Below are 13,624 nucleotides of genomic sequence, written 5' to 3'. Positions count from 1 at the left end.
CTAGAGCAAAAATGGGTGGGCCTGGGCCCGTCCAGGCCAGCTACGCCCCTGGTGTGAGCAGACACGGACACGCGCTGCCAAGTGGAAGAACTAAGGAAGACTCATGGTACTATGGCACAGTGATTGGCACTGGGAGAGACGCTCAGTTCCGCCAGCAGCACATCGAACACACTTGTGAAAGGGTTAACAGTGCGAATATCTTTTTAAGGTGTAGTTAATGTGTAATGACATCCCACAAGCATCACGAAATATGTGCAACTGTGTGTCTTTCAGGAAAATTTCAGTATGTGATTTTAGCGTTTACATTATTATATCTGGGATGAGTAACTTAGTTATGTGTAATCTGGTTTAGACCATATTAGACTAAATTGTTTATGTTTTAATTTTTTTCCATAGATAACTGTTTTAATAACGTGCTGTGCAAGGTGCTTTGTAAAGTAAATAAAATTAAATCTCTAATGCTTAAACATTAACTTTACAACCCTGAAACGCAACATTTATGCAGACTGACAAACTCATTTCACTTCAGAACAATGCAGGCAGTCGGCATCCTTGCCAGCTGGTTCTTGGGCAAAAGGTGTTCATATTTTACTCGGGCACATTTACCTACTTAGAGGGTCTGCACATACAGAAGTGTTACCTTAAAACAGACAATTAGCCATTTAAATATAGGACTGCATGCTCTGCGATGCTGCCTAACCCTATGGGGTGAATTCTACAAATAGCATCTAAAAACTGGCACGGAAAGAAAAACGCTTTTGCGCTATTCTATAACCTGCACCTGCGCATGCAATTATAGGAGAAGGAGGCTGCACGCATAAATTTAGGCACATCCATTTGCAACAATGAAAACACGGTGCAAACGCCCCGCCTAAATTTACGCATGGAACCCCCTTACTCCATAACTGTATGTGTAACTTGAACCCACACCCATGCTCCGCCCCCAAATGCTCAAGACCCTCCCATTTCTGCGCCCCCTTGTCCAGGACGCCTGTAAAATTTAAGAGCAGATCATGCACCTACATTTACACGAGTGCATATTAATTGATTTCAATTAGCGCCAATTATTGGCTCGTTATTTAATTACATTACACGCACAAATTGGCCACGCAGCCAAATTTATGTGCACAATTTTGGGCGACTTTTATAGAGTTAGGGGGATAGAGCTATTAAGCAATGGGCACATAGAAGCTAAATCAGCTGCTTATTTTCATACAGTGGGCTACGGGTCTGAACATTGCTCTCATGGTTAATTTATTCTGTAAACTGTATCTGTTTGCAACCTTACAAAAAAAACAAAAAGGCACACAACTGCTTACAAAACAGTAGATAAAAAACAACAAAGCAGTGGAATCAAATGCATTTATTGGAACAATACCCGACGTGGCCACGTTTCGCCCTCAGGCTGCGTCAGGGGTATAAACTATCAAAAGTGTATGTAAATATATCATACACACTAGTAGTTCCAAAAATCTAGTTCCATTTATCTGCTACTTCCAACTGAACTGATATGCATATCAGTTCAGCTCTTTATACCCCTGACGCAGCCTGAGGGCGAAACGTGGCCACGTCGGGTATTGTTCCAATAAATGCATCTGTTTGCAACCTTTAAGAACTTAAGAGTATCCATACTGGGTCAGACCAGTGGTCCATCTAGCCCAGTATCTTGCTTCCAACAGTGGCCAATCCAGGTCACAAATACCTGACAGAAACCCAATTAGTAGAAACATTCCATGCTACCAATCCCAGGACAAGGTCTGACTCAATAGCAGACTATGGACTTTTTCTACAGGAACTTGTACGCTAACCGCTGCTACTACATCCTCCAGCAGAAAGTTCCAGAACTTGACTATTCGTTGAGTGAAAAAATATTTCCTCCTATATGTTTTAAGAGTATTTCCATGTAATTTCCTCGAGTGTCCCCTAGTCTTTGTACTTTTGGAACTCTCTCATTCTACACCACTCGGGATTTTGTAGACCTCAATCACATCTCCCCTCATCCATCTCTTTTCCAAGCTGAAGAGCCCTAACCTCTTTAGCCTTTCCTCATACGAGAGGAGTTCCATCCCCTTTATCATTTTGGTCACTCTTGTTTGAACCAGATATGGGAGCCCTTGATAAATACTAGTTTAAATGTCTCTGAATCAGATGAAGTGCGTTCATTAGAGGGTGAGAAGGAGAAGTGTGTTGCACTCTTTCCCGGAGGTGAAACTAGGCTGCACTAGTTAGCAGCCACCAGGGGCGTATCTGCGTGGGGCCACAGGAGCCTGGGCCCCCGCAGATTTGGCCCTGGACCCCCCTACCACCGACCCTCTCCACCTCCCCCTCCCTCCCGCCCGCCATCAACCCGTCGCCGATCTTTGCTGGCGGGGGACCCCAAGCCCCCGCCAGCCGAAGTCCTCTCTTCCATGCAGGCTGCAAGTTGCAACGCTTCCTGTTCTTCTGAGTCTGACGTCCTGTCCTGTCAGACTCAGAATTTGGAACTCAGTCTGACGTCCTGCGCGCTGTACGTGCAGGACGTCAGACTCAGAAGAACAGGAAGCATTGCAACTTGCAGCCTGCATGGAAGAGAGGACCTCGGCTGGCGGGGGGTTGGGGTCCCCCGCCAGCAAAGGTAAGTGACAGCAGCGGGGGAGCGTTGGCGGGAGGGGGTGGAGAGTGTCATTGGTGGCGAGGGGGGGGGGGGTCCGGAAATGGCGGGGGGGGGGGGGGGGGGAAGAACTCTGTGTGATGAGAGGAAGTTACACATGGAACAAAAAACTCACCAGCAAAGTGAACAGGAAGTTGGTGTTTCATACTGGTTTTGACCTTTTACCATTAAGCTGTCACTTACTTGCTGTGAAGTGCTGTCCATGTCCACTAGGTCGTCTGTCTCCACGATGGGCTCACTGTCTGGTGATGAGGATTCAGCTGGAATAACCACCACTGGGCTGATATGTTCTGATAAGGCTGAGGCCCGTAGAAAGTTAGGAGGGTTCTGCAGAGAGCAGAAACAATTTATAAAACTACCACACAAGGAACCCACCCCAGCCCATCACTCGAGCATTCTTATTCATCACATACTTGCATCACTGGACACAGCAAAATCTTCAACACTAGAAAAACGTTTTCCAAAAGCCATTTAGCCAGGTAAAAGTTATTTGCTAGGAAATTGCTTTTTGTCTATATTTTTAAGTTACTCTACTTATTTAGCAAAGGCTGTTTAAGGAATAGGATTTTGTTTGTATGAATTTAAAGTCTCTATTACAGTTTCATAGGCTGCAGTTAAGGAGCGATTCTAGAGTTTACCTCAGCAACAGTGTAGAGCAGAGCTGTCAGTCACAGGAAACCCCAAATGTTTTATTTAAAAATTTTCAAAGTATACAAACATCAACTGCAAAAATTACAGCACTCAAAAAATTGGACACTTATGAAAGCATTTGACATACATAAGTACATAAGTAATGCCATACTGGGAAAAGACCAAGGGTCCATCGAGCCCAGCATCCTGTCCACGACAGCGGCCAATCCAGGCCAAGGGCACCTGGCAAGCTTCCCAAACGTACAAACATTCTATACATGTTATTCATGGGATTTTGGAGTTTTCCAAGTCCGTTTAGTAGCGGTTTATGGACTTGTCCTTTAGGAATCCGTCCAACCCCTTTTTAAACTCTGCTAAGCTAACCGCCTTCACCACTTTCTCCGGCAACGAATTCCAGAGTTTAATTACACGTTGGGTGAAGAAACATTTTCTCCGATTTGTTTTAAATTTATTACTTTGTAGATTCATCGCATGCCCCCTAGTCCTAGTATTTTTGGAAAGCATAAGCAGATGCTTCACATCTACCCGTTCAACTCCACTCATTATTTTATAGATCTCTTTCATATCTCCCCTCAGCCGCCTTTTCTCTAAGCTGAAGAGCCTTAGCCGCTTTAGCCTTTCCTCAGGGGGAGCCTTTTCCGAAAGATTGGACTCCACCTTAACTGGGATGGAACCAGGCTGCTGGTGCTAACATTTAAAAAGGAGAAAGAGCAGCTTTTAAACCAAAATGTTTGAAGGGGAGCCGACAATTGCGTAGGAGTGCATGGTTCGGTGTGGAGTATCCTTGAAGGATATTATTGAAACAGGATCTTTAGGGAATCCCAATAGAGAGGTTTCAATAATGGTGAAAGAAAGCCAGGAGTGTTTAATGGGAGAACAGAGTAAAGAATGCAAATTATCCCTGTCAACTCAAAGCAGCTTGTAGATGCAAGGATTAAATGCCCTGGGGCAGAACAGATCAAGGAGCACCCCCCCCCCCACCCGAAAGAAGGAATCCTCCCAGGGTGTTGCCATTGGCTGCATACCTGGAGAGAACCAGGGGGGGTGGGGTGGGGGGAAGAGGAGTGGCTTCCAGCAGATATTGACACCCTGTGCGTTTGCCAGAATCAGAGGCTTCATTCAGTAAGGAAGGAGACAGGGCCGTGCCAACACAGTAAGCGCGGTAAGCACCGCAGGGGGGCGCCTGCCTTCAAGGGCGCCGCGCCGTCGAGCTGTATTTTAAAAAAAAAAAACCTTACTCCTCTGCTCCATCCCCGATTCCCCGGCACTTTAAATTTACCTCGCTCCGCTTCCGACGTCTGCACAGCATCAGTGAAAGCGCTGCCTGTCTGTCGTCTCTCCACCAGCCTTCCCTTTGCTCGTTTGTTCCCTCTGTGTCCCGCCTTCAAGGAAATGACATCAGAAGAAGGCGGGACACAGAGGGAATGAACAAACGAAGGGAAGTCTGGTGGAGAGATGTCAGACAGGCAGCGCTTTCACTGACGCTGCGCAGACGTTGGAGCCGGAGAGAGGTAAATTTAAAGCGCCGGGGAATCGGATGGAGTGGAGGAGGCTCAGGCCAAACCAGGGGCGTATCTGAACTGCGGCGGTAGGGGGGGCCAGGGCCAGAGAGGGGGGGCACATTATAGCCCCCCCCCCCCGCCGCCATTGCCGATCCCCCTCCCCCCAGCCGCTGCCATTGCTAACCCTCCCCCTCCGTTGCTCGCCTACCTTCGCTGGCGGGGGACCCCAACCCCCGCCAGCCGAGGTCCGCGTCCTCCTGCCGCTGCCGGCTGCCTTTGGTCCTTTCATTTTTTCACTGAAGCTGGCGCCGACGAAAAAGTTTCTTTTGAATCTGACGTCGCTGCACGTTGCACGTTGTACGTGCAGGACGTCAGACTCAGAAACAATTTCTGAGTCTGACGTCCTGCACGTACAACGTGCAGCGACGTCAGACTCAAAAGAAACTTTCGTCGGCGCCAGCTTCAATGGAAGAATTAAAGGACCAAAGGCAGCCGGCAGCGGCAGGAGGACGCGGACCTCGGCTGGCGGGGGTTGGGGTCCCCCGCCAGCGAAGGTAGGCGAGCAACGGAGGGGGAGGGTTGGCAGCGGTAGGGGGGTCCAGGGCGAAATCTGCGGGGGCCCAGGCCCCTGAGGCCCCACGCAGATACGCCCCTGGGCCAAACCCAGCCATTTTCTCCATCACGCCCCAGACGGCAGCTTGGGGGAGCAGCGCTCGGCTCTTTGGCACCGCCCAGCTCTTCACGTGCCTTGGAGCCAGGCAGGTCCGGGGGGGGGGCGCGCACACTGATAGTCTGCAGGGGGGCGCCAGAGACCCTAGGCACGGCCCTGGAAGGAGAAGTTTCCTTATAATCTTAAATTGAGAAGAGCGAGTGCTGATTAGACTATAGGAGTCTTGGAGTTAAGAAACTTGACTGTGTATTGTATCTGTAGAAGCCATGTCCGGAACAGGCTGCAGAGATCCTAAGCAGCATACACTTGTCAGGGAGCAACTGATTGTTCGCTTGAAGTATCTAGCCTGTGGAGAGAGCAGGAATAAATCCTGGCTTTGCACTTAGTAAAGCTGCTGTGTTACTTACAACCCTTGTGGTGCGGCTGTATTTCTGAGAGTTTCAAACCTGGCCACAGATTCAGGCTACCACACCCTTCCTCTGGTTTAACAACTCCAGTCCACTGGCAGGAAGCGGTGTGGGGGAACCTAGGAGTGAAGCTTCCCTCTGTTACAAACATTTGTTCTCCCTAAGTAGTGTTTTATGAAAACACTAGTAAAAAAAGCCCCGTTTCTGATGCAAATGAAACGGGGGCTAGCAATGTTTTCTTCTGTGTGCATGTGGGAGTGTGTGTGTCCCTGCCCTCTGGCCTCTCTCCCCTCCCCCCTCTGAGTCCTTCACTGTTACAGAGCCAGCGATTTGATTTCGTGCTCTGCTGTTTTCCTTCACTGACTGTGTTACAGAGAGGGCGGGGCAGACACTCATAGGGAAACCGGATATCTCGCCCCCTTCACACTTCCGGCTGGAGGCTTCATAGAACGTTGGAGTTGCCTTTTATATAGAGAGATTTTCTAAGTTCTTCTTGGAGTTCTGCCAACCGGATCTTTGGTTTTGTGGCCTTAACACTGCCAGGGCCCTCTTACCACACAGCTTCAGTTTCCTATGCACCCTACCATCTCACCTCCGGAAGCTGGGGGATTTGAATTAGCCGTTTGAAATATTGCAGGTTACTGGAGCGATACAAGTACTCCTTCAACCTGGAAGAAAGCAGAAAACAAAGAAAAAGCATTGGTACAAGCTGCTCCAGTCCCCAAACCCTAGATCATCAATACTGACCTGCTAGAAACCAGGCATATATAATCAGAAACCTTAAATTCACCATCTACTTCATCTGTATGGCTCAAAACATAGCCCAATATTTAGATTTTGCTCACACCTTTTCAGTAGTAGCTCAGGATGAGTTACATTCAGGTACACTGGGTGTTTCTATGTGTCTGGAGGGCTCACAATCTAAGTTTTTAGCTGAGGCAATGGATGGCTAAATGATTTGCCCAGGATCACAAAGAGCAGCAGTGGGATTTGAACCGGCCACCTCTGGATGTCACAGTGCTCTAACCACTAGGCCACTCTTCCACATCTGACTCACTCCTCTAACCTTAGACTTATTAAAAAAAAAAAAAAAAACCCACACGAAACACTGCTTCTATAGAACAGAATGGAGAAAATTCCTTTTTGAATAAGGCCCTCAGGATCACTATAGCTGTGATTTCTGCACAATTTGGGCTACTATTTTATAAAGACACAGGGACACCTATGAGTCTTTATAAACAGGCACCTACTTGACCTGTCCACCTAGGAAACGTTTTTTTTCTTTGAATTCCCTCTAACTCACTATCTCTTACTACTTCCTGCTGAAACGGTTGTGAAGTTACCACACGACAATTAATACCAAAACTAACACACAATAACTACAAAACCCACGTGTATATTGGGAGGATTCCCTTGATCAGCCCACCACTCATGCACCTTGGTCAAGACAGCTGAGAGGTAGAAGAACGTGACTGGTAAGTATGACCAGCTTGATTGGTTCACTCTTGACTTTTGTGACCCGCTTAGAACTAATAATGGTGTTAGCGGGATATAAGTCCACTGTGAAGTAAAGTTCTGAGCCCAGAAAACTCTGGACTGAGGAGGCTTACGTTGAAGTTAAGAGGAAATAGGCTTAGGAGGAATCAAAGAAAATACTCTTTCACGGAAAGGGTGGTGGATGCATGGAACGGCCTCCTGATGGAGGTCATGGAGACGAGCACTGTGTGGGACAGGTACGTGGGACCCTTAGGAAAAGGAAGAGTTAGTGGTTACTGAGGATGGGCAGACTGGATAGGCCATTTGGTCCTTATCTGCAGTCATGTTTCTAGATGAATGAGCATTCTGCTGGCACGCTGCAAACAGATACACAGAGATCTTCTTTAAATTACCATATGGATGTTGTTGTTATTTGAATATTTTTACTGCTGTAAGTGTCTTAACGCTTATTTGCTGTACACACAGCAAAGTAGACTAAGTCGATTCACCAAATGTATCAGAAAAATGGAGGAAAAGATCTCAGATGTCACACAGACCACTTACATGTCCCAAACTGCAACGGGTTAACTGGTTACCATGTTTTGACAAGTTCAATCACTGGTCAAAAACCTCCACGCATCATAATTTATATGTGTACTATTTAACACTCTAATGATATCAACGTGGCAAAAATAACTCAAAAACAGTCTCTATATTCAACAGCACACTGTTTACGAGTTAATTTTGTCATGATGATATAATTGGAGTGTTAAATAGTACACATATAAATTATGATGGAGGTTTTTGACCAGTGACTTAACTTGTCAAAACATGGAAAACAGTTATCTCGTTGCATTTTGGGACATAGGTGTGACATCTGAGGTCTTTTCCTCTATTATTTTGATACAATTGGTGAATCGACTCACTCCACTGTGTTGTTGGGTTTCTAGTTTAGGCTTTAGTGGACGGTTATCTGTGCAATATTTGCAATATTTGTTCTTGCTGTACACTATCTGTGGCAAAAGAGGCCCTACGCTGGTGTCAGCGTGTGTGTTTGATGCGTGCCAAGGCCCCCTTTTCTTGCAGCAGGTAAAAGGGTAGGTCTTGCTTCTCTGCAGGAAATGGCCATGCAGAACTTGCTACCCAGCCATTTCTGGGGGGAGTCCTTAGGGTGGCGGTAAGTGCTCCTGTACTAACTTGGTGGTAACTGGGCTGGATATGATGACGTGCTGGGGGTAGGAAGTACCACTGGGCTGATGTGGTAGCCCAGCGGTACTTCCTTTTTAGCGAGTGGTAAGCCCAACACACCGCTTTGTAAAAGGGGCCCTTAGAAAGGCAGTAAATCAATGCAAATAAAAATAAACATCTAACCTGTTTCTAAAATTTCCATTACACCCCCCCCCCCCCCCCGATGTGCTATCTGCTGTGCACTGTCTGATCAGTGGAGGATTCAAAGAGGAGACAAGCCTTGCAGTAAATTTGAGACCGGGATTATATTCCACATACCCTGGCATAGGAGTGAAATTCACTACTGTCACAGCGGACTAGATTCAGTAAATGAAAAATCCGCTCGGACTGCTAGTCTGTAAATGGTGCTCCAAGCTGCGTGCTGTCTATAGAATAGCGCTTAAGAGTCGATTTCTGCGCACAAACTTTGGGCGCGAGGATTTTCATCAACTGAAACCTGCTGTAAATCCTGGCGCATAAGTTAGACGTGGATCCCCGGTATTCAGTAATAATGTGCGCATCTTTAGTGAACGCCCCTGACCTAGCTTTGCCCCTTCCATGACCACGCGCACTTCTAAGTTGCACACAAAAAGATTTGCACGCAGATCAGCAAGACGCACGCAAATCCAAACTGTTTCCAGTTCACGCCGATAATTCTTAGCCAATTTCATTGTACATGCATCTCCGATTAGCATGCAATTTTGCAGGTGTAAATTCAGGCACCATTTACAGAATCTGTTGGGAGTATGTGCAAAACTAACCCAGGTGAAGACACTGACCTTGAGAGACAAATGTCATGTAGGACTTATTATCACCGTTTTGTAAGCAACCAACTCCAACATTTCTTAAAGCATAAACATACCTACCATCAAAAATCTTATATTTAGCATATTTCACAGGATTCTACGCGGGTTATAAAAGAATAAACCTCAAAACAAAGGCAAATTCCAAAACAGAATAAAGAACAAACATTAATATCATCTAGAGTAAAGATATGTTTTAAGAAATTTCCGAAACAAAAGATAGGTACGTAATTCTCTAAGGGGTCCTTTTACAAAGCCGGAGTAAAAAGTGGCCTGCGGTAGCGTCGGCACGTCTTTTTGGTGCGCACTGGGCCACTTATGGTCCCATTCTCTCTTTCTCTAGCCCCCGGATTCTGAGTAGGTCACTCAAACTTGGGCGCAAATTCCAGATACGTGCTGATACTTTCATCTGTTAGGCGCTAACAATCAGTTATTGGTGTTAACAAGCACAGTACGCCCTATTCTATAGCACGCGTGCCTAAATTTCATAGGTGCAATTCCAAAGGGGGTGTGGCTATGGGAGGGGCTTGGGAGGGTCAGGGGCTTTCCCAGAAATGAGGCGCAATGTTCTAGAATACCTGCATTTGTCACCTGACTACCATCAGTTGAGCGCAAACATTTACACTAGCTCAGTGGTTCCTGGAGGCAGCCCAGCCAATCAGGTTTTCCGGATACCCACAATGAATATTCATGATTAGATTGTAAGCTCTGTCGAGCAGGGACTGTCTCTTCATGTTCAACTGTACAGCGTTGCGTACGTCAAGTAGCGCTATAGAAATGATAAGTAGTAGTAGTAGTTTTACTGCGGCTAGGAAAAAGGTCATTTTTTAACGGGCCGGGAAATAGCACGCACCTATTTACGGCCTGAGCCCTTACTGCCAGCAATTGACCTAGCGGTAAGGGCTCACCCGCTACCCACTTGGTAACCATGCACGTGCACCAACCTGTCCGCGCTGCCAATTATCACCAGGAATGTCCCTGCGGTAGAAAAGAGAAAAATATTTTCTACTGCGACATTTGGCGCACACCAAACTCAGAATTACCGTAGGGCACACGTGCTACCTCAGTGGTAGTGGATTTAGTGCTTGCTACCTTCGCTTTAGCCCTCCCGCAGCTTTGTAAAAGGGCCCCTAAGTTGTCTTGGGAAACTATTTCACAACCTGGAACCCTAAAAGGGGAAAGAAGTCGACCTGCTTCTTATATTTAACGCCTTTCATAGAAGGAAACTTATGTGCAAGTAACTGATTATTAGGAAAGCACAGAGTTTTGGTAATCTCCTCAGAGTTAAGCCCATGAAATGATTTAAAAATCAGGCAACCCTTTTTAAAAATTATGAAACACACTGACTTGAAGCCAGTGTAATGAATCCAATAGGGGGGTGAAGCTCTTTCAAATCTACCCAAACTAAAAATGAACCTAGCAGCCGTGTTTTGCAAAAACTGCAACTTAACTCTGCAATTTTGATGTCGTGGAGGGGCATAATCGAAAGGGGCGCCCAAGTTTTCCTGAGGACGTCCTCGCAGGACGTCCTGGTGAAGGGGCGGGGAAACCCATATTATCGAAACAAGATGGGCGCGCATCTTTCGTTTCGATAACATGGTCGGGGACGCCCAAATCATGAAATTTAGGTCGACCTTAGAGATGGTCATCCTTACAGATGGTCGTCCCCGATTTTCGGCGATAATGGAAACCGAGGACGCCCATCTCAGAAACGACCAAATGCAAGCCATTTGGTCGTGGGAGGAGCCAGCAGTCGTAGTGCACTGGTCCCCCTGACATGCCAAGACACCAACCGGGCACCCTAGGGGGCACTGCAGTGGACTTCAGAAATTGCTCCCAGGTGCATAGCTCCCTTACCTTATGTGCTGAGATCCCCCCCCAACCCACTCCCCACAACTGTACACCACTACCATAGCCCTTATGGGTGAAGGGGGGCACCTAGATGTGGGTACAGTGAACAGTGGTGGGTTTTGAAGGGCTCACATTTACCACCACAATTGTAACAGGTAGGGGGGGATGGGCCTGGGTCCACCTGCCTGAAGTGCACTGCACCTACTAAAACTGCTCCAGGGACCTGCATACTGCTGTCATGGAGCTGGGTATGACATTTGAGCCTGGCAAAAAATATTTTTAAAAGGTTTTTTTGAGGGTGGGAGCAGGGCTGTGCCGACACGGTAAGCGAGGTAAGCAACGCAGGGGGGTGCGGACCTCTAGAGGGCGCCACTCACTTGCAAAATCTTTTACCTGAAATTGTGATTCTCCTCCCCTGCCCTTCCCACATCAGGAAGTGAAGGTAGCCCAGCAGTGCTGAGACAGACACGCTGCTCTGCTAAAGCTGTTTCAAAGAGTACAACCAGCAGCTATTTATGGCCTTGGTGTGTGAACAACTTTCATTCAGGGTGAGCTGGAACAACATTCAAATTAAAGAGAACAGGTTTGGAGGCAGGTGTGCAAGTGAGACTGGGGAGAAATAAAAAATAAATAGTGTAATTGTTATCTGTAAGTGGTTCAAAGTTTTTGTTTTTTGAGCATGTACACTGAGAGGAGGGCATGACTGCAATGATGTGTATATAATTATCATAGCTACAGCTAAAATCCATTTAATTGGCTGAGGTTCAAAGAGGAAGTTTAGCTGACGTATAGTGTAGAATAACTGGTAAGTAAAAATCTGATTGCTTTTTTTGTGTGTTTGTTTTTATATAAAACATTCTGCTTGGATAGGGAGAGTTTGTGATATTTGAAAATACATTTTGCTTTAATGAAATTGCTAAACTTTAGAGTCAGAGACTTATCAATGAGGGATACATACAGTGGAAAGGAAGCCCTGGAAACAGAGTTAAGAGGACAGATACCAGAACCAGAATCAGATACTGGGCCAGCATGATCAGAAAAAGAAAGTCACCAGCCAACAAAGGTAGAAAAAATCATTTTATTTTCATTTTAGTGTTTGGAATATGTCCACTTTGAAAATTTACATCTATCATCTTATTTTGCAATGTATAGCAGTCTCCAAGAGACTGGGCTCCCAGTGAGCCAGGGAGGTCAGACTGTGTAAATGAGATGAAGAGACCCCCCCCACCACTGTAACAAAGACAGGAACATGTTTAATCAAAGCTTAGGTCAATGCAGTTACAAGGGCTGGCCATTCCTAATTATGCTAATAGTTTTTAATAGGCTAAGTCCCACTGAAAAGCCTCTTTATAAAGGCAGTGCTTTCTCTGGAGAGCAGTGTTAAGAAACAGCAGGAATTGTGTTTATTTTTTTAAACTGCTTTCCTGTGTAAGCTAATTTACAGTTTTCTAGTATATGCTTGACATTGAAGGGTGTGGTAGACCCTTTTGTCAGGTCTGGCTGGGCCTGTAGTTTTCAGTCTAAAGGAAAGACAGGTAGCAAAGGAGAAACATCTAATGAAGAAGAGAGACGGGGGGGGGGGGGGGGCACCAACTGATAGTCTGCAGGGGGGCACCAGAGACCCTTGGCATGGCCCTGGGTGGGAGGGGGTTAGTGACTACTAGGGGAGGTCTTCCCTAATTCCCTCCGGTGGTCATCTGGTCAGTTTGGGCACCTTTTTGAGGCTTGGTCGTAACAAAAAAAGGACCAAGTAAAGTCGTCCAAGTGCTCGTCAGGGACGCCCTTCTTTTTTCCATTATCGGTCGAGGACGCCCATGTGTTAGGCACTCTCCAGTCCTGCCTTCGCTGTGCTTCTGACACGCCCCCGTGAACTCTGGTCGTCCCCGTGACGGAAAGTAGTTGAGGACGCCCAAAATCAGCTTTCGATTATGCCGATTTGGGCGACCCTGGGAGAGAGACGCCCATCTCCCGATTTGTGTCGAAAGAAGGGCGCCCTTCTCTTTCGAAAATAAGCCTGATAGTGTAATACAAAGACTTGAAGTAATCTAGCCATAGGAGAAGTATGGACTGTGTAATAATTTTAAAGCTTTCTTTTCTCAAGCCTGACCTAATAGATCTGGGCTGATGCAGTTTAAAGAAGAACATTTTTGTAAAATGACTGATCTCTGATTCAAAGGTCAGATTGGAATCAAAAAATAACTCCCAGAACTCTTGCTTCTTTTTCAGATTTTAATATTTCACCTGCGGCCATGGCTCTGACATGACCTTCCCAAGTCAGCCCAGCCTAGGCACAAGCAAAGGAGATGTAATCTGTTCGCCAACCGGATCACATCCAGCAGATAGCCAAGACCTGTCGCTTCTTCCTCTATAACATTAGCAAAATCCGC

At 46.5% G+C, this 13,624-nt stretch overlaps 1 protein-coding gene across 2 annotated transcripts in view; it reads right to left on the bottom strand.

Moving 5' to 3' along the window:
- The window catches only part of HIP1 (huntingtin interacting protein 1), a 320,025-nt gene that overhangs the window by 135,214 nt on the left and 171,187 nt on the right, over positions 1-13,624 (bottom strand). For both annotated transcript variants that reach the window (XM_030222554.1, XM_030222555.1), the window contains exons 10-11: positions 6,473-6,548; positions 2,834-2,977 (exon numbers count right to left, since the gene is read on the bottom strand). In XM_030222554.1, coding sequence (XP_030078414.1) covers positions 2,834-2,977; positions 6,473-6,548 — 220 coding nt within the window. The remainder of the gene's footprint in view (positions 1-2,833; positions 2,978-6,472; positions 6,549-13,624) is intronic.

The sequence above is a fragment of the Microcaecilia unicolor genome, chromosome 13 (genome assembly GCF_901765095.1).
Source record: "Microcaecilia unicolor chromosome 13, aMicUni1.1, whole genome shotgun sequence".
In the NCBI taxonomy this organism is placed as follows: domain Eukaryota; kingdom Metazoa; phylum Chordata; class Amphibia; order Gymnophiona; family Siphonopidae; genus Microcaecilia; species Microcaecilia unicolor.
This window is presented reverse-complemented; position numbering and strand designations above follow the sequence as displayed.